At 38.1% G+C, this 22,048-nt stretch overlaps 1 protein-coding gene across 2 annotated transcripts in view; it reads left to right on the top strand.

The window, feature by feature from the left end:
- The window catches only part of RELN (reelin), a 520,317-nt gene that overhangs the window by 347,545 nt on the left and 150,724 nt on the right, over nt 1–22,048 (top strand). For both annotated transcript variants that reach the window (XM_025380191.1, XM_025380192.1), the window contains exons 19-20: nt 393–554; nt 5,828–6,064. In XM_025380191.1, coding sequence (XP_025235976.1) covers nt 393–554; nt 5,828–6,064 — 399 coding nt within the window. The remainder of the gene's footprint in view (nt 1–392; nt 555–5,827; nt 6,065–22,048) is intronic.

Here is a 22,048-nt window from a genome sequence, read left to right as displayed (position 1 = left end):
AGTTTTATTTATTTGACAGCTTGCAGAGGCTGATTAGATTTACTGTACAACTTCCCTTCCCCCAGTGTCTAATAAATAATGCAGTAAAGAAGTGATTGGCATTTTAAGTGTATGTACACAAGTACATAGTATACAAATGTGCATAAACATCCAGTTATATTTTTATGGATCTATCTGTATATAAAATATGTATATCGACATGTACATGAATATCTACACATACTCATACATCTCACAATGAAATTACTTACATTTCTTAAAAGAGGGATGAGTGGAAACATTTAATTTGGGAGTAGTTCACTTAAATCAGTTTGAAATTCCTTAAAGACCAAAATGAACATTATGATTAAAAATGTTTATGCATACACTAATTATAGACAATTTGTGTCTAGGTTTCTGCAGTTCACACTGAGACTGGGGAGCAAATCTGTTCTGAGCACATGCAGAGCCCCTGACCAGCCTGGTGAAGGAGTTCTGTTGCATTATTCTTATGATAATGGGATAACTTGGAAACTCCTGGAGCACTATTCATATCTCAGCTATCATGAGCCCAGGTATGTTGGAAAGCTTTTGGAAAAATGGTTGCAGAGTGATATCTCCCTCCTGGGGAAATCATAATTCAAATGGTATAAAATTCTAGATATTTTTCCATTGACAGATGGAGCGGACAAAGATTGATGTGTCTTGCAATGAAAAACTACCAAGCCGACCCATTCGTTTATCCCACTGACTTCTGATCATTTGAAGGAATTTATTGTCATATTTTTAAATATGCATCTAAGGGAAATATTTCGATGCTTGTAAAAGAGAAAAGTAGGCTGGGCGTGGTAGCTCATGCCTGTACTCCCAGCAGTTTGGGAGGCCGAGGCAGGTGGATCACAAGGTCAGGAGATTGAGACCATCCTGGTCAATATGGTGAAACCCTGTCTCTACTAAAAACACACAAATAAGCTGGGTGTGGTGGCGCGCAGCTGTAGTCCCAGCTACTCAGGAGGCTCAGGCAGGAGAATTGCTTGAACCCGGCAGGCAGAGATTGCAGTGAGCTGAGACTGCATCATTGCACTCCAGCCTGGCAACAGAGCGAGACTCCGTCTCAAAAAAAAAAAAGAGAGAAAAGTAATTAACACTATTACACAGGATTTTAATATGGCACTAAATTATAAATGCTGTTGATAAATACTAGTGATATATTTTAATATGTTGGAATAAATTATATGATGTAATATATATCGTATAACCAATATGTTATTAAGATTTACATGTAATATAATTAAGTAATGAATACAGAGAAATTTTTTAGCATGTATAGTGTCTCTGGCAAAAATGGGATGTTAGGGTTTATTTAAAGCCCTTTCTTCGGACCATTTCTATTTTTCTTTAGTGTATAGATTTCATCATATATAGTATCAGTTGTCAGATTTAAGTCTTACTTGAAGCTGGGCTATCTTTCATTGTTGGCAGAATAGTAACACAATTAATGGTACAATTTCAGGTGTGTCTGAAAGATCCTTTCGCCTCCTAAACACTTATTGAGCTACTCACTGAAATTCCTTTAAAAATATCAAGGGATTAAGGTTTAAAGTTAAAATTCCATCAGAGTAGTTAATACTGTGGCTTACATTCACAGTCACATATAAATGGACTAATATTCCATTTCACTTCCTGGAAGTATATTTTAATCATGAGGAGATGAGAAAGAGAGAAAGCTTTGGACACGGAAGTTTGCATTGGCACCCTGGAAAAAAGACAGGGTTAAGGAAAGTAAGAGAGGGGGACTGAGGATAGATATATTTTATATATTTTACAGTTTTGCCTAGACCTGCCCCTATATTTAAGTATTTGCAAATAGATGAGAACTTTTATTTTCATAGAAAATGAAGTAGCATGTAACAGATAATGATTAACATCTATTATAACTTATAAATATTATACATTCTAAAATTTTAAAGATGCACCAACTGTGTTGGGTATTTTCCCTGTATAGGTAAAAATCTAGTGCTAAACTCAACTTTCTTACTAAGTAGAGACACATGAATACTATAAAAACCTTTCATAGACTCTCCATAGTAACCATTAAAAGAAAATTAAACAAAAATCAAGGTAATGATGATGAAAGCATGAAAAAAATATCACAATCCTAAGTTGGCCTAAAGCACAATTTTTTCTAACAAAGATGGACAGCTGCAACATTCAGTAATCAATCTATATCATGAAATTTAATTAATCTTTGTTGATATGAAAAATAATTATACATTTAATGTGCTATTGCAAAGGCACGTTTAATCTTGCCTGCCATTTGACAGCAACATTTTTCTTCTAAGAATCAAGGTGGCTTTTCAGTATTAGATATGTGCACGGCTTGAAAGATTAAGATCAAAGTGGAGTTTTTTTAAAAGGAGAACGTGGTAATGGTAGCAAAAACACCTTAATTTTCTCTGTGTGTGTGTGTGTGTGTGTGCATATATATCTGTATCTCTGTCCATGAAATTCTTCCTCCCGCCCCCTCTCTCTTACAAATATTAATAAAAGGTGACATGGCAGAAGGGCAATTTGATATATTCTAGATACTAAATTATATTTTATATGATAAATAATACAAACCATGTAAATTCTTCATAAGAAAGTTAAATATATCTTGATGCCTTTAGCCATTTGCTATATTTCCTTCAGTATAAATTGCTGCCTGTAACTGCTGTGAATTCCATACTGTTTCTTCATGCCATGGTTGTTCAAAAATGAAGTGTGATTCATAAATTAGACGTGCTAGTTGGCTAACCACTATTACTCCTTGACTATTTTAAATAATTTGCTTGTCTATGATTCATTCAGTAAATAAAAGAACTCTATCTGCTTGTTATTAATAAAAATTTAATATATCTAAGTTAGTCTTTTAATTCCAACTGACTAGAATGTCTTGTGAACTAATTGGTATTTTTATTAATGTAAAATTATGTATCGCTGGTGAGACTAAAATTATTCTAGCTTTTGTCTTAATCATAGGGCTTGTTTTTACTCTAAGATTATTATGAAGTCTAATCTTAGTTTATTTTTATGTCTTGATTATTATATTTGATCTCCTCTTTGATCTATCATGTCATCCAATTCCATAGTGTATATCATTGTAAAACATTTTTTAAACAATTTGATCTTTATATTTGATCTCCTCTTTGTTTCTGTGTGCCACCCAATTCAATAGTACATATTACTATAAAACATTAAAAAAATAAATCTATGAGGTTAGGACCTACAAACAAAAGGAAGATTGAGGTAGAAAGTTACTTAAGTCTCTGTGTTCTCCTCTAGGAATATTCTGATCAGACAGTTCCACAGCTATTCTAACCAGCCACTATAATTTGCAAAGAGTGGTGAAATCACCAGGAACTCCTCCTGTACCCAAAGATATGATGTAGAAGTTAAGAACAAGGCTCTAGAGCCAAGTTCCCCAGATCCAAATCCTGGCATTAGCACTTAGAGTCTGCTTAACCTTAAAGGGATTATTTAACCTCCTTGTGCCTCTGTACTCACATCTCTATCAGGCATATACTGATAATACGTACTATGCAGCAAAAATTTGTTGAGTCCTTATTATGTGCCAGATACTGCTCTAGGTACTAAGGCATAATAGTGAAAACCAGACAAAAAAGTTTCTCGCCCTTGCCGTAAGAATAGCATTATTCTAATTTCACAGATGAAGCTGCTGAGACACATAGAAGCCAAGTGCTTTATCTACAGTTGCAAAATCATTAACCATTAGGTGTCAGAGTGGGAACTCTGGCCCAAGAGTCTGATTACAGACCCATAGTCTTAACACCTCTGCCATGAAAATATTGGTCACTTCAGTCGCTACTATCACATTCATATACACTATTTTCCTTAAAAGTTGCCTGGCATAGCCGGGCGAGGTGGCGGGCGCCTGTAGTCCCAGCTACTCGGGAGGCTGAGGCAGGAGAATGGCGGGAACCCGGGAGGCGGAGCTTGCAGTGAGCTGAGACCCGGCCACAGCACTCCAGCCTGGGTGACAGAGCAAGACTCCGTCTCAAAAAAAAAAAAAAAAAAAAAAAAAAAAAAGTTGCCTGGCAAATTCTAGTTTCCAGTTGTTATGTTAAAAAATAATATTTATTTTCATCAGAGAGAATATTAACTGCTTTTATAATTATTAATATGAAGAAAAATTATGTTTTTAATAACAATGCTAAACAAATTATTAAATCAATGACTGATATTTTCATTGTTAAACCAATTTAAATGTAGTTTAGTTTCTTTCTATATATTATGTATTTTTATAAATATATGCATTTATTTAATAAACAGATTCGAAAAATTAAAATGAAAATTAGTAAAATACTTAATTAACAAAACCTGACTCTTCTAATAAATTTACACTGATGAAAAATTTTACAGATTTTAAAAAGTATGTAAAACTCATAAATGTATTATAGCTATGTATTTTTAGTTTAAGAACTGTTTTTAGGGCCGGGCGCACTGACTCACACCTGTAATCCCAGTACTTTGGGAGGCCGAGGCAGGCGGATCACGAGGTCAGGAGATCGAGACCATCCTGGCTAACATGGTGAAACCCTGTCTCTACTAAAAATACAAAAATTAGCCGGGTGTGGTGGCATACGCCTGTAGTCCCAGCTACTCAGGAGGCTGAGGCAGGAGAATCACTTGAACCTGGGAGGCAGAGGTTGCAGTGAGCTGAGATTGCACCATTGCACTCCAGCCTGGGCGACAGCACAAGACTCCGTCTCAAAAAAAAAGTGTTTTTAAAGTTTTATTTCTGTATTTGCATATGGATTTTCCTTTATTTAGAAAATATGTTTTCTTCTATTGTAACAAGTCCTATCAGTTCTGTACTGTTTGTATAATCAATGGTGATAGTCATATTAGTCTACCCCAAATATCCATGTACAAATTATTTGAAGGAAAACTAGGTAATTATTTTTTAAATAACTTTCAATATGTAAAACAGCACATTCCCAAGAGGTGGTTTAGCATATTTCTTCACACAATAAAAATATGAAAGCCAATCCAATTTCTCAGTAAATTCAGCCTTAGATGTTGAAGTTTTAAAATAATTGCTTTCTAAGTAATTCAACTAGTCACTTGACTTAGGAAGTTTTTATTTGCTCATTAGTTAAAAAAAAAAAAAAAAAAAACTCAGCCCTTCCAGTGTGTCTTTACTGCAAGCACCTTTCCTGGTGTTTCATTGTACTTTGACGGTAACAAATATTCCCTTTGCCATTTGCTTCACATCTCACCTGTGTATGGATGCGAGCAGCATGGTACTGTGATTTATGGAGCTTTCAAGTAGATGTCATTGCAGTGGCAATTAATATATGGTTCCTGCTGCTGTGTACAATAATTGCTCCTGGAAATTAGATATTATTCTTAATTTTCTTCCCCATTTGTCAGATACAGGTTTATTGTCATAGCTGCCATGACACAGCAGATGACCTCACACACTATGATAAACTCATGGGAATAAGGAAGTATCCTGGTTCCAAACAGCCAAAACTGTAGTATGTGTAACAAGCTGCCCAAGATCCTTTACCAGACTGTGATGAATACTGTCACTTTGACCACCATGTTTATTGAGAGCTTTTTCAAAAGCAGATGAGTGAAAGCAAAGTTACATTTTGGGGGGTGTGTGGAAGATTTTGTTGGAAACAGACAGGAAACTGGACATCTCAAAGAAACATGTTCACTATCATGGGAGAACTATTTTTTAATGCTATACTTCAGGGGAAAATCTATCCCACTATAAATATTTGTGTTTTAAGATGACAAAATAATCTGAATTTTGACCCTTTTTTTTTTTCTCTAGAATAATCTCTGTAGAACTACCAGATGATGCAAGGCAGTTTGGAATTCAGTTCAGGTGGTGGCAGCCGTATCATTCTTCCCAAGGAGAAGATGTATGGGCTATTGATGAGATTATCATGACGTCTGTACTTTTCAATAGCATTAGTCTTGACTTTACCAATCTTGTGGAGGTCACTCAGTCTCTGGGATTCTACCTTGGAAATGTTCAGCCATACTGTGGCCATGACTGGACCCTTTGGTAAGGATTTCATTGTTATTGTTGTTACAGTTTGCACTAGGAATTAGAACATGAGGATGATCTTCCAGTCTATTCAGCACTCAGCCATTTGTTGACAAGTATTTACTAAATAGGAACTACTTGAAAATAGTACTTCTGTTACGAGTATGTCTACACAAGCCTACTTGTATGTCTGCAAGTAAAATGTCTTGGGAAAGAGGACCGAAAACAAAATACTGATAGATTTAAATAAACGTAAAATTTTATGGCCGGGCATGGTGGCTCACACCTGTAATCCCAGCACTTTGGGAGATCGAGGCGGGTGGATCATGAAGTCAGGAGATCAAGACCATCCTGGCTAACAAGGTGAAAGCCCGTCTCTAGTAAAAATACAAAAACTAGCCGGGTGTGGTGGTGGGCACCTGTAGTCCCAGCTACTCGGGAGGCTGAGGCAGGGGAATGGCATGAACCTGGGAGGTGGGGCTTGCAGTGAGCCAAGATCGCGCCACTGCACTCCAGCCTGGGTGACAGAGCAAGACAATGTCTCAAAAAAAAAATTACCGTATTTATTAATCTCAAATTTTCATTTCCCACAGTTATGTATTTAAAAAAACAAACAAAAAACCTCTTCAAAAAGTGTTAGTAATTAAAGTGACTGCCATATTCTCCCTCAGAGGCCCATGGGGTTCGTAATGAAACATGAAGTCACTCTAGTGACTATTTTAATAAAATTTATCATGAGTAGCTCTGTTTTCATGCTCTCTTATATAAGGCCCCAGAAGTATTTTTAGCCATGATTGGTTAACTAACATCTCCTTTTTAATCCATGTTATCAAACACTATTGGACCAGTGACTCATATAGTTAATGCCAGTGGGGTTTCAAAATTGTGGGATAGCCTAATTAAGGTACCCTTCATTTTTAGATTTTTCCTCCTGGGGTCATATGTGAATTTAATTATACAACAAACAGTAAATAATTTAATGGTGATTAGTACTTCATGTACATCAGTAGGATAATACAGCAGTGTTAACTAGGGGCAGGAGCTGGCTACTTTACGTAGGAAACTCCCAATAGGCTTCTCGGAGGAGGCTACCTTTGTGTAGTTCACATGGTGGATATAACACATTCCACTGATTGGGAAGTGGGAGAACATGAAAGCTCCAGCCACATGAAGATCTGGAGGAAGAGAAATGCAACTACAGAAAACTTTGTGGTGCACACAGTTCCCCCAGGCGAGAGTGACCATGACATGTTCAAGGACCAGGAAGGAGGCCAGTTGTCCTGGAGACCAGGTAGTGAGGTAGTGAGTGTCAAGGAAACCAAGAGATGTGCAGAGGCCAGTTCTTTTAGGGTCTTCTAGGCCCAGAGATCCTGGTCTTAAACTCAGTCCTGTGTGATTCCAAAACCCACAACCTTCACCACTGTGTATACTGCCCCTCTCTAGGTTCCATTAGGACTGGAAATATGATTGAAGAATCATTTTCTAAGAGACTTTTATTTTGTATTGAGTCATGGTCAGACCAATTTAAGTCCTTCAGATGAATCTCTCTGAAAGCTATTCACCACTGTTGCCTCCAGAGAGCATATCATAAATGACCCATCAGTGACCTTATCATAATTAGAGGTAAATTTTACACACTATTGCACAGAAAATTACCTTCGATGGGACTTGTGCATGTATAGTCAGATCTCACACACAGCAGGCTCAAATTCTAGCATCAAAATGACAGCTAATGGAATGGAAGTACAGCTGGTCACTTTTGCTGCAAGCACTGTCAAACTGGATAGAATGAAATTTCTAAATTTCTATAAGACAAAGTAGGAAGGTGGTGGTTTTTGGGGTTTTTTGTTTTGTTTTGTTTTGTTTTTGAGACAGAGTTTTGTTCTTGTCACCCAGGCTGGAGTGCAATGGCGTGATCTCAGCTCACTGCAACCTCTGCCACCCGGGCTCAAGAGACACATTTTCTATTTGATAGACTCAGATGCTTGTTTTTACAGATGTTCTTTGTTAGTCCCAGAGACTTTAAAGAAAATAAAGGAATAAAGCAAATAAGGTGTAAAGATGTAGAACAAAATGAGATTTCTTAGAATTTCGTGCTTCTGAAAATTTAAATTGACCTGAATTTACAGTAATTCAAACTGATCATGTACCATAAACTCTATCCTTCAAGTTTGTGTAGAAGAGTTTTTTCCTAAGACTTTTAATATAACAAAGAGTCATATCATGAATGCAAGTCCTGTATCATGTTTACTTTCATAAGTAGTTAACATCTGCTCAGATAAATGCAAAAGTTGCTGAGCATTTTAATTTAACACTTGCATTGAATGCATGATAACAGCAGTTTAATTTCTGTGCTTTGATCAAAACCCTAAGAACAATATCCTTTCACACAAGTCTGATGAATATTCTTAACCCACCACCGCTTTAATTGGTGGAGATACATTTACTTTGTGAAAGTACAATCACAGTAATTATGGAAAAACCATAAGAAAACATAAATAATTGTACAATCCCCATGGGCACCTTGAGCAGCCCCATAGGAGTTTTATTAACAACCACATGTGAGCAATCGATTTGACTTTCTGATCGTCTCTGAAAGGAAAAGGAGTTGTCTTGGTTATGAAACAACAGAGAGTATACCCTGGCGGTGATAATGAGACTACAGAAACACATTAACCACTTTAATAAGGACATGAAAAATGCTTGCTTCTCATTAAAATGAAACAACATGGAAGATCTCAAACTGTTCCTATTTTCTTAGCCAGTGAGTCAGAATAAAACCCCTTTTAGTGACATTGTTTTCTCTCTGCCACTGTTGAGAAATACATTGTCCAAGATTTAATGTGAATTCACTTTGCGGATGTTTTTCAGAAACACTTGTTACAATATTAAAATTTAAGTGATGATATCGACCAACTATTTATTATAATCTCTAGTCCTAAAACAAGCTGTCATTTTTTAAATGTAAAACCTTTGGAGCATATTGTCTTATGAAGTAAAAATTATTTGAACATATTTAAGTATGCAGTCTCTGCCCTTTAATGACCTTGTTTCTCCCAAGGGAAATTTTGAAATATATATGTGGTCTTATGAATGGCTGGTGTTAAATTAATTGTTGTTGGTTTTTCTCAGCTGTGAGTTCTTTTGGTTCTCATTTTCTAACTCATGACTTTCCATGAGTGTAGATTGTCATTACTCAGAGTGTTCTTCAGGGAAAACTTGGACAATTGCTTTTTCATTAGAAGAACTACAGTCAATATGCTATAAATCACTTTCCAGCATGTCATCCTAGAGCACTTTTTTCCAGTGGAGAAACGAATTGCTTTTAATTCTTCGAATACTTTCTTCCATACGTAGTATCTGAACTCTGAACTTCTGTCTCCTTTAGGTTCTAATATTCCTTAAAACCTCTTACATATATTTTAAGATCACTAAGGGAAAAATTCTAATTGAAGTTGATTATATTGCATCTAGTACTATTAGTGATAATACCAAGGGAACATTAACATTCCTCTGGTTTATTAGATGAACATGACATTCATCTAATAAACCAGCTAGATACAACAGGTGGGAAGGACATTGCTGTCGTATTAAATTTAGAGTTTGGGTTTTAAAGTGTATATAGTTAAGGCCAGGCACAGTGGCTCATGCCTGTAATCCCAGCACTTTGGGAGGCCGAGGCAGGCAGATCACCTGAGGCCAGGAATTCAAAGACCAGCCTGGCCAACATGGTGAAACCCCACGTCTACTGAAAATACAGAAACTAGCAGAGCGTGGTGGCACATGCCTGTAATCCCAGCTATTTGGCAGGTTGAGGCACAAGAATCGCTTGAACCCAGGAGGCAGAGGTTGCAGTGAGCTGAGATCATGCCACTACACTCCAGCCTGGGTGACAGAGCAAGACTGTCTCTCTAAATAAATACATAAGTGTACAATTGAGAGAGAATAGTTGTTGTAGCATTTAGAATTGGCAATTGTTTTTAGGAAATATGGTGTGGTACAAACATAGGCTTTGAGGTCATAGGCCTGAGTTCAAATTCTCACACTGCCACTTAGAAACTTGTAAAATTAAAGCCAGATAATTTTAACTAAGGAGGAATTTTGAGTATATATTTTGATGTAGCTGCTTTAGGAAGTTTGCATCAAAGCAACTTTATCAAAAGAAGAAATAACTGAGTTTTGTTAGTAATGTACAACAGACATCCCTGACTTCTAGCTCCACCCAGAACTTCTACCCTTTCATCCCATCTTTGTCTTTCATTCCATTCACGAGCTAGTGCCATCCCTAACCCTTACTCCGACTCTAACCACTGCCCTATACAGCCTCACTCCATTGCCAGCCCCTAATCATGAACTATTAGTTGGGCATAGAGTGAGAACACCAGTCTTGTACATTCTTTTGTAATTTCTAGAAGGTGACATATTTTAATGATTTCTTTTTTAAATTACCAAACCTTTTCCCATATCAAAACAGTAACATCAAAAGACCACATATTCAAGGAAATTTGTTTAGCCTCTTTGAGCCTGAGTTTTTCTTTTCTTTTTCTTCGCACCTTTTTTTTTTTTCTTTATTTCTTCTAAAAAAAAGAGGGTGGATACGTGTGAGCCTGGAGTTTTCATCTGTAAAATGGGAGCAATGATACTTACTCCCAAAATTGTCATAAACATTAAATGAGATGTTAGATAGCAAATACCTACCATGAGCCTGCCATTTCCATTCCCTTCACTGTCTCGTTGAAAGAAAGAAAACTGGTGTCTATAAGATCCACATAATGAGCAACGTTTTTGAATTTTGAAAGCTAAAAAACATTATTTTGCCTGAGCAATACAAAAGAGCATTCTCTGAAATTTAAAGAGATCAAAATAGAAATGTTAAGAGCTTTATTGTATAAACTAGATTTGGTTGAGGGAGAAGGTTGTAGGGTTGTGCAACAGAAAGCTCATAGTGGGTATACTTATTTTTGCCAGTACTTTCCTATCTAAATGCCAATCACCATCACTATACAGATGGATTACATTCTAGGAATGCTGAATATGTTATCATAGAAAGTATTTTGTGAATGGTGAGTGATTAGGTTACTAGGAAATCCCAGACCTGAAGGATCCTAAAAGCCTGTTTATCTCATAATGTAACTGAAACACAGTTCATTTGCAATAAAAAGGTAGAAAAAAGTGCTATGACTCTACTAATAATTAAAGCAAAAATTAAGATAAGAAAAGCTATAGTTTTGTTTATCGTTAATGGTGCTTGAGGAACAGCAGATATAACTAAAAGATTTAAAGATAGACGAGACCTGTAGAAATGTTCAAAGGGCCTCTTGGGTACTTTCATGGGCATGAAAGACAGAAGGTTCCTTATGTCTAATTTTATTTTTTTAATTAAAACTTTTTTTTTTTAACACAAGTAAATCACTGATACTAGTTATCTGTTGGTCATTTTTTAGAGAGAGAAATTTCCTAAAGTAAGTAGAGAAAGTACAAAGAAAGTAAAAGAGCAACATGAACAAAGTGAAATCAGCTGTGATTTACAAAAGGCATGAGGAGGCCAGGCGCAGTGGCTCACACCTGTCATACCAATGGGAGGCCGAGGCGGGTGGACCACCTGAGGTCAGGAGTTCGAGACCAGCCTGGCCAACCTGTTGAAACCCCATCTCTACTAAAAATACAAAAAATTATCCGGGCATGGTGGCAGACGCCTATAATCCCAGCTACTTGGGAGGCTGAGGCAGAAGAATCACTTGAACCTGGGAGACGGAGGTTGCAGTGAGCCAAGATCGTGCCATCGCACTCCAGCCTGGGCAACAGACTGAAACTCCGACTTAAAAAGAAAGGCGGGGGGCATGAGGAAAAAAGGGTCACATTGAGTGGTATGTGATGATGTGATGGGAGGATCTTTGAAACCTGATTTTCCACACCAGCCCCAGGTGGCATGATCCGCCCTAGACAGAGTAGGAAGCTAGAGGTGTAAAATGAAGAGAACAGTTGCAGTGTGGGTGCCCAAGTCAAAGGGAATTGACAAATGCGACATGTTCAGGACATTTTAAAAGTATGTGTTCATATTTCATGGGATATTTATGAACATGGACAAGCAAAAATTATTTGTTTGTATATTTTATGAGAAGCAGCAGTCACCCAGGCAAAAATCCCAGACTAAAAAGGATCCTAAAAGCATGTTTATCTCATAAGTTAAATACAGTTCATTTGGCATAAGAGCTAGAAAATAGTACCATGGCTTATTAACAATTAACCAGTACTTTAGTGTTATATTATTATATAATAATGTGACAGAACTGAATGATAGGTGAAATTTTAAGTTATACAAGATGGGCTATTTGTTAACATATGTGTAGGTTATAAGGACCATCAGGAATCCACAATAATGTGTAGTAATGGGTGACTCAAAGAGTTTGCCAAAATGACCTGAGAATGGCCATCAGAGCTCATGCTACATAAACCTGCCTCTGTAGGGACATTCAGGCCCACAGGAGGATCTGCACACAGTGAGCAAGCATTGTACCACACATTTTAAAATGAGGTCTACCTCTCCTTCTGCTACCTTTTGGTTAATTTATTGAAATAGGAATATGTGTTTAAAGAGGTTTGAATCAGAATCTTAACTACATGCAGATCTTTATTCCTTTAGACCAATCTTAAGAAACTAGTCAGTGTTTGCCTGATACTAATTGTAAGGATTGTGTTGTTGGTAAACATGGGTGAAGGGGGAGTCAGATTAGTGCCTAAATGGAATATTAGATAGCTCTATTCCTTGGTTCACAAGGAAAAAAAATTATTGACAATCCTTTATAAAATGAATCAACCTATAGAATAACAGCCTAGTAAATTTTGTTAGGATTTTCCTTTCACGAAACATCAACCTGTAGCTTATACAGAAATTTTGTCTGTTTAAATAGTTTGTTAGCAAGCTTAGAGTATTCTTGGAATTACCTCTTACAAAGACTATTAAAATGAGCAGTAAATCAACTAATATTGTACTGCTGAAGGAAGTCAGTCCGGGTGAGATGGCTCCCAGGAGCCACCTCAATGACCATTTCACAGTAAATGATTATCTAGGAAGCTTAGCAGATAGATAGGTAAATACATTGAGTGACAAATGGAAAAGTCACTTCCTATTATTCTCAACTGCTGTGAAGAGTATTCTCAGTACTGAAGACTTTTGGTGCCTCTATAAAATTGCCAACATAATAGAATAGATTTATAAGTGACTTTCTAAGCTAGAGCCTATTTATTTAGCTTTTCCCCAATGAGGATTTCATTACCTGAAGTTTTTCATTTATTGATAGACTAATTCATACATTCAGCTATTTATTGATTGATTTACAGGCACTATTTGTACTAAAAGTGTAGCAATTAGTGTTGGAGACAAAGATAGAAAGGCCCTTTGCTTGTGAACCTTACATTCTAGAGGGAAATAACAGGTACTCAAATTCATAATCATATTCCAGACTGTGGTAAGTGCTGTTAGGGTAAGAGAAACGGGGTTTTATGTGGCAGAAGTGGAGAGTGGAGCTATTTTAGGTAAGAGGGTTGGGGAAGCCCCCTTGGGAGGCATTAGAGTCTAGAATGATGAAAGAGACAACTATGTAAAAGTATGGAAAAAGAGCTGTGCAGGCAGAGGGAACAGCAAGGGCAGAGGCCCTGAGGCAGCCAAGAAACTAGATCATATAGCTTCATAGAACAGTATAAAGATGCTGGATTTTACTCTAGTGTTACAGGAATCCAGCAAATAATTTGGAGCAGGGGAGTGATGTAATCTTCCTTATGTTTAAAAAATATTTGTGGTTGCATTGTGGAGAATAGGGGTAGAAGATAATAGAAGGAGCAGTAGAAGGAGCTCAGCTAGGATGCTAGTAATGTCATCTTCATGTGCTTAGAATAGGATGGTGGCAGTGGATGAATGGACTATTTGAAAATATATATTAGAGGATGTATTAATTATCAGGACCTGCCTAAGGGATGGATTTAATGACTATATTCTAAAACTTACGCCATGTTGATGTCCACAGGGTTAATTTTTAAGTCACATATTTCTCCAAAGTTAGAGTTCTCTAAAAATCTTATTTTGGACTAAACAGCTGAGTGAGGTTTCAGAAATAAGGAAACAGACCACTAAACAAATTAACAGCAAGAAAAGTCTACATTTGATGGTTTACATTTGTACTTCTTTCTGGTTTGTTGAAACACATTTAGCAGTCTGAGACAATTATTTTTATTTTTGTTTTTATTTTTCTGAGACAGAGTCTTGCTCTGTTGCCTAGGCTGGAGTGCAGTGGCACAATCTCAGCTCACTACAATCTCTGCCTCCCAGGTTCAAGCAATTCTCGTGCCTCAGCCACCTGAGTAGCTGGGATTACAGGCGCCTGCCACCACGCATGGCTTATTTTTGTATTTTTAGTAGAGATACAGTTTCGCCATGTTGCCCAAGGTGGTCTCAAACTCCTGGCCTCAAGTGATCCACCTGCCTCTGCCTCCCAAAGTGCTCAGATTACAGGCATGAGCCACCGCACCCAGCCTAGTCTGAGACAGTTATTTTCTATGGACAGTGGTTCACAAAATCTCCTTGACAGGCCCTGGTTGAGCCATGTAGGTCAGCCTCTGCAGCCTCCTCCCCTGCCTTGCTGCCTTTCATTCAGTCTACTCCAGTCACACTGCACTTCCTTCTCTCTGCACCAACAAGCCAAGCTCTGTCCTCTCCCAGCACCTTTGTATGAGCTGTGCCTCTGCCTAGGAACCTTTTCCATTATTTCTTTTGGGCACAGTGCTTGCAGCCTCCAAGCTTTCCAGGAGACTGGGAAAAGTCCAAGGGCTGCAAAAATGTGTATTATCTCAAAACTATGACAAGAAACTCACCAAAATAAAATGAATACATTTTAATTAAATGTCTACAAAATACTACATTAGGCTAACTTCATTAATTGCTAAATTTCATATTCATAAAATTTCAAGATGGAAATAATATTTTGGTCACATTCCTTAGTATGCTGAGAAATCACAGCCAAAAGTATATTAAATGCATTACTAGTAGCCAAATGAAATTTAAAGGCAATGTTACAAAATCCGTTTGGGTACTTTTTGCAGCCCAAAATATTTATATTTAATGTGAGACATAGGTGCATTTTAATATGTTTTCTATGAAGTGAGATGAAATTTCCAAAATTAAAAGTATCAAGATCCTCAAAAGTCTTAAAATGGCTCTGCTTGAGTATGCTCTAAATAAGGCACTTGGTTGCACATAGTTGGAAGGAAAAAGAAAGATAATTTCAAAGATTCCTCATGTATTTTCTCTCTCCCCTGCATGCTAAATGTTTTCAGCCAGGGCATCAGACCTGACTACATCAACCAGTGTGTTCTGTTCCAAAAGGGAGTGATGTTCAAGGAAATAGAGGAGACAGAAAAGAACTGAGAGAGACAGGAGTGTGTTGAAAGGGCAAATCCTAATGATAAGTAGTATAAATGTGGATCAGGTTAGGCCAGGCATGGTGATTTATGCCTGTAATCCCAGCACTTTGGGAGGGTGGATCACTTGAGGTCAAGAGTTCAAGACCAGCCTGGCCAACATGATGAAACCTTATCTCTACTAAAAATACAAAAATTAGCTGGGTGTGGTGGTGCGCATCTATAATCCCAGCTACTCGGGAGGCTGAGGCAGGAGAATCACTTGAACCTAGGAGGCGGAGGTTGCAGTGAGCCGAGATCATGCCCCTGTTACTCCAGCCTGGGCGACAGAGTGAGACTCCATCTCAAAAAAAAAAAAATTGTGGATCATGTGAGTTCTCTTCAGCCAAAATTGAATCTGGAGATAATGTGGATGCAACATAAGAAAAACAGGAGTCAGGGAGTTCGTCATAGCCTGAGATCAGAGATGAATTGAAGTTGTGTTAGTCCATTCTCACGTTGCTAATGAAGACATACCTGAGACTGGGCAATTTATAAAGAAAAAGAGGTTTAATGGACTCACAGTTCCACGTGACTGAGGAGGCCTCACAATCATGGCAGAAGGCAAAAGGCATGTCTTACATGGCGGCAGACGAGAGAAAATGAGAGTCAAGCAAAAGGGGTTTCCCCTTATAAAACCATCAGTTCTCATGAGACTTATTCACTACCATGAGAACAGTATGGGTGAACCCACCCCCATCATTCAGTTATCTCCCACTGGGTCCCTCCCACAACACGTAGGAATTATGGGCACCACAGTGCAAGATGAGATTTCGGTGGGGCACAGTCAAACCATATCAGAAGTGGAGGACAGAAGCAGGAGAAGCTGGAAACAGCGAAGGCTCTTCTCATCACCCTCATCCCCACATTAGTGGCAGGGAAATATTGCCCCTGACAACTCGTCTACACACACACACACACATACACACACACACTCTTACTTTCCTGACAAAAGACTGGCAGGCACCACGAGAGCGGTGAGGATCAATTCTTCCCTGGGTGCATGGTCTCCTGCAGTCGGCCCCTGTCTGACCTTTGGTCTCCCTCTCTCCCTTATTCTCTGGGGGACACAGCCCACGTTGTGCTTTGCACTGACTCCCCCTCCAGTGGGCACCTAGCAGAGGTTTGCTTTTTCATCCACAGATTGCTCCAGCTGATACGCATTTTCTAAAAAATGCCGTGAGGTGGGCACAAGGAAGACTTATCAACAGAAACTTGACAGAAATCTTTGAAACCATGATCTCACCAACAAATTTCTATAAACTTTAAAACTATATATTTGTTAAAGTTTTTGGAATTAGTTGCTGGCATCTGGAATGTTGGGTAAATTGGCCTAATTTCACAGGAGACACAGGCGAGTGGCTGGCCTGAAAATGGAATCTGGACTTCAACAGAAGGGGTGGAGGAGCTGCTCTCTGAGGCTTCTGGAAGAATCTTCCGTCCCACAGCAGCACCGCTGCAAGTCCGCATAGCCTGGTTAGAAAGAGGAGACAGCGTTCATTTGTGGTCATCATGGCCATTGCGTACAGACAACCTGAACCTCACAGTGGACACATTCCTCCCAATTCTATCTCCCATGAAGTTAGCTGATCCTTGAGAGTAAACTGCCACTAAGCACCCAATTTGATGCTGAGTTTTCATTGGATAGCATCTTTCTGTAAATGCTGAATTTTTTTTTTTTTTTTTTTTTTTTGAGACAGAGTCTCACTCTGTCACCTAGGCAGGAGTGCAGTGGCATGATCTCGGCTCACTGCAAGCTACGCCTCCTGCATTCATGCCATTCTCCTGCCTCTGCCTCCCGAGTAGCTGGGACTACAGGTGCCCGCCACCACGCCTGGCTAATTTTGTCTTTTTGTATTTTTAGTAGAGACTGAGTTTCACCATGTTAGCCAGGATGGTCTCGATCTCCTGACCTCGTGATCTGCCCACCTTGGCCTCCCAAAGTGCTGGGATTACAGGTGTAAGCCACCGCACCCGGCCAATCCAAATACTTAATTAACAGCAGCCAAGAAACTCAACTTATGCTTTTTACTAAAGAGTTTATCTAGCTTAAAGTAAGATTCTAGCCCTGAATTGAAGAACTATGTATAAATTTCCAAACTGAGAGAATGGGAATGGGAATGAAAAAGCTGAAGAATATACACTGTGAACTTTAAATAGGAAAGGTAAAGATAAGCAAAACAACACAGGTGCTAAGGGCAAAAAGTATAAAAAGAGCCTGAAACAGATGCTGAGAAGCACATGTATTCCAAAAGATTTTTGATTCCTGACATAACCCGAAAATCTTATCTAGATAAATAAGAAGTTGTCTGTCCACTTAGAAATCCATAAAGACATTTTAAATGAAGTATTGGGTAAATACATGCCAAAATGCATTGGTAGAGAGATTTCAAATTTGTTTGGAGCTGTAGCTGCTGCCTCTTCTAGGCAGAAAAGAGAGGCTAGAGACCAGTGACAGGTGATGCTGTCAGAGGGAGGGGCCCATGGGAAGGCAAAATCAGTCAGTGTCTCCACACATTGAATATCGTAGAATGGGGACTATCATGCAAAACCTGTTCAAATTACAAATGGAAAATTACAACCACAGTAACTTAGAGTGTTATTTTAATTTTCTGCTCTAGTGCTTGATGGATCAAGCAAACAAAAAATAAGTGAGAGCATAGACAAATTAAGAAGGTAATTGTCTTAGTTCATTTGTGTTCCTATAAAGGAATACCCGAGGCTGGGTAATTTGTAAAGAAAAGAGGTTTATTTAGCTCACAGTTCTGCAGACTGTACAAGAAGTACAGTGCCAACATTTGCCTCTGGTAAGGGATTCAGGCTGCTTCCACTCTTGGCAGAAGGAGAAGGGGAGCCAGTAGGTACAGAGATGACATGAAGACAAAGGAAGCAGGAGAGAGGGCAGGGAGGTATCAGGCTGTTTCTAAGAACCAGCTCTCAGGGAAACTAAGAAAGCAAGAACTCACTCATTACCTCAAGGACAGTACCAAGTCATTCATGAAAGATCCAACACCATGGCCCAAATATCTCCCATTAGGCCCCATCTTCAGCATTAGGGAACAAATTTCAAAATGAGATTTGGAGGGACAAACATCCAAACTATGGCAGTAATTAACAGGCAAGATTTAGCATATATATGTACATGTATATGTATGCATGTAGGTATACACGTATATGTATACATATACGTGTATACATGTATATGTGTGCAGCCAATAAACATGAATAGCTTCTAAATTTGTTTAGTAATAAAAAAATATAGATTAAGAGAGTGTAGGCATAAAGTGGCCAAAACAAAAAATGTCATCAAAGTTCAGTGTTGACAAGTAGGAAGAATTGGCACCTCAGTCATTGTTGATGTTCTTGGTAAATGTAACTTGGTGCAATCTTTTTGGAGGGCAGCTTGACAATAAGTGTCAACTTTTTAAGTGTGCGTTTGCTTTAATGAAGCAATGTGCTTTTAGGAATTTAACCCAAAGAGACAATTGGATAAGTGCACAAAGATATACAAGGATGTATATTATAGAAGCATTGCTTATAATAGTAAACAAGTGAAAACAGCCTCCCCAAATTTTTATAATTGAAGATTGGCTTGATTCATTAAAAATCAAAATGTCTCACCATATTTTTTCAATATAGAAAGATGGCAATGAAATGTTGTACAAAGGAGTAAAGCAGATGTACTATGATGTCATAATTTTTTAAAAAAAAGAAAAGTAATGTGTGTGTACACATGAGAAAAACTGTCTGGAAGTTTTTTACCAAAAAACTGTACATTTTGTGGTCATCTTTAGAAGGTGGAATTGCACATTTTTACCTTTTAAAAAATGCTGCTTTTATATTATCAGGTTGTTTTATCCATTAAGTGTACAATTTCTAAAATCCACTAAAATAATATGGTTATTTGTTTTGAAATGTAATATCATAGAAATAACAAGTGAGTTAAAATGCTGCCTTTAAGCCCACGACATCAACAAGTTTATCTCATCTAGTAAACATTTCTTCGGTGATTACAAGAACATAACCAATAAAAGAATGATATTGGAGAGGCTTAGATTCATTCACCTCCTCTTCTTCAGATGAATATAACTTCTGAATGGTATCAAAACAAAAACAACATTGTATGGCTCTTCTGTTTTTCTAGAAATGAGCTCTGCAGACCTGTTTTTTCTGTGGGACACTTGAAAATAATAGAATGTTGCTTAGCTTTCTAAGAAATGTAAATATGGATGCATTAGCTTCTCTTATGGCACATGAATAGTGAGATTTCATCCATACTGACTTATATACTAAACTGCTCTTAAAGAGATGGGCTCAGTTGTAAAAAATGGTTCAGTTCCGTAGGTAGCTTGGCTGTTTGACATGAATTTGCTTCTAAGGAACTTTGTGGCCTACTTACTTTGGCTATGTGTGTCTGCCTTTCATATAAAAGAGGCTTTTTTCTGGAGATGGGAAAGAGGCTCTGGGAAAATGCAGAAACTGATTTACTTAAGTGAAGATAACCTCAAAACCTTGTCGGTATCCATTACAGCATTTAAGTAACTATAGCTTTGTTAAACTTCCCTACTCCCCAGTTGAGAGACCTCACTCACATGCTCATTTTATTTAACAAACATTCCTTGGGAGCCTTTGAGAGGCAGGATATAGTAGAAAGGACTTCAAAGGAGAACCCAGAAGGCCTAGTTTCTAGCTTTTTAGTACCTGTGTGACCCTGAGGCCAGCAACTCAGCTTCTCCATTTTCCTTCTCCATAACACAATGTTAAGGATCGCTGTTGGTCTCCCAGAGGGTCCTGACTCAAAGGTCAAGTGAGATAATCCAGCTGTTAGAAAATCATGATGTCCAAAACAATGTGCTTCTGTGAGTTGTAGGCAAGGTTCTGAGGGCTTTAGGGGATGCAGAGATGAATAAGATATGATCCCTCCCTGTGGACAGGCTTCCAACCTGATCAAAAAACAGATCCTCAGCAATACATGAGATTAAGCAAGGGAGGGTGAAGCAAAGGTGCTGTAGTATGGACTAAGCAGAGAACTATGGAGACTCAAATTCCACCAGGCTCTTATCCATTTGGCCAGTGTCATAGCCTACTAGCCTTCTTAGAGGTGGGAATAAACAGGGCTAGAAAGGTAATCCTGTCCTAAGTGGAGTTATCCCCATTCTCTCATTAAATCTTGCAATTAGATGTAGGAGCTTTATTTTTGAGGCACCCTTGCAAGTCAATATAAATAAAGCTAAGCCTCCTGATTCGCAGTGCCTTCTCTCTCCAGAATTTCTCCCCAAAATGCTGATGTGGGCTGTTCTTTTCTGTTCCTATGACTGTAACAGAAAAGAAGTTCAGCCTCATGTTTGCCTTTATAAATGTATCTTGATTTAGACAAGCAGCGAAGAGGAGCAGTTTTGTAAGTTAAAGGATCAGTCTGTGAAATGCATAGTCTGTGGAAAAAAAACAGACTGAGTATCACTGCCAGTCTTAAATAAACCAGAAATTTAATCAAGTGGACTAATACTATGAATGGTCTGGAGTTTAAGGTGCTTTTCTGTGTTATTTTGCTTCAGATTAAGGCATCAGGAAAGATATCATATAGTACCAGGAAGTATGACAGATGTATCGCTTAGAAATGCGTTCAGCTCTAGATTACAACAAACACAAGAAAAGACTGACCATGACATAAATGAAAGTAAAGAGGCTTAGCTGTCATTTGTAACAAGCAGTCCTAGAATAGGCAGTCCTGGGCTTGTGAGCACCTTAAGAAGGCCACTGGGACCCAGATTCTCTCACTTTTCTGTTCCGCTATCTCAGCAGAGAGGTCTTTATCTAATAATGTTCCATTATTGTCACAAAATGGCTGCTGCACTCAGAGAGGAAAGATGACCATAGGAGCAACAGGGAAAAGGATGTGGCAGCCAATTCCATTGGTTCCCTTTTAAAACACTGATAATGAAAGCCAAATGCATAAATTCACCTTCCACCTTTTACTTACATCTCATTGGTGAGAACCCATTGCTGGACGCATGGCCACGCCTAGACCAATCACTGGATAGTGGCTAAAAGGAAGAGGCTGTGACTGGCAGCTGGATCAGCCCCCACCAAAGCATTTGCAATAGGAAATAGGAAACACCAAATAACTCTAGGCTCCTATTCTACCAGTTGAACAGATACAGTTGCTAAGCAAAAATTTTGTTATCATTGTTTAACTGCCTTAATTTCGCTTATTTAACCTATTATTTTACGTAATTTTTATCTTGTTTCTCTCTTGGTGTCTTGGCACCTTTAAAATCTGTTATCAGGTATTCCAAAATAGCTCACAAGCACACAACTCTCCTCAGCATTGAATACTTCCTCTCTTCAGCCAATTTCATAGCTACATTTGTAATTATGCAAACATTAGATGCAGGCAATAGTTGTAAAACACAACATTTCCTTCTGTTTCTGTATAGAATTGTGAGGACACAAAACCATCTCAGAAGGGAGAAATTTACAAGATGCTGATGGTAAAAATAATCTTGAGTTATTTCAGAAATGGTCAGGTGGGGAAATACTGTTCATGGC

The sequence above is a fragment of the Theropithecus gelada genome, chromosome 3 (assembly GCF_003255815.1).
Source record: "Theropithecus gelada isolate Dixy chromosome 3, Tgel_1.0, whole genome shotgun sequence".
Taxonomy (NCBI): Eukaryota; Metazoa; Chordata; class Mammalia; order Primates; family Cercopithecidae; genus Theropithecus; species Theropithecus gelada.
Note: the sequence above shows the minus strand (reverse complement) of the source record. Positions and strands in the feature narration are given on the sequence as shown.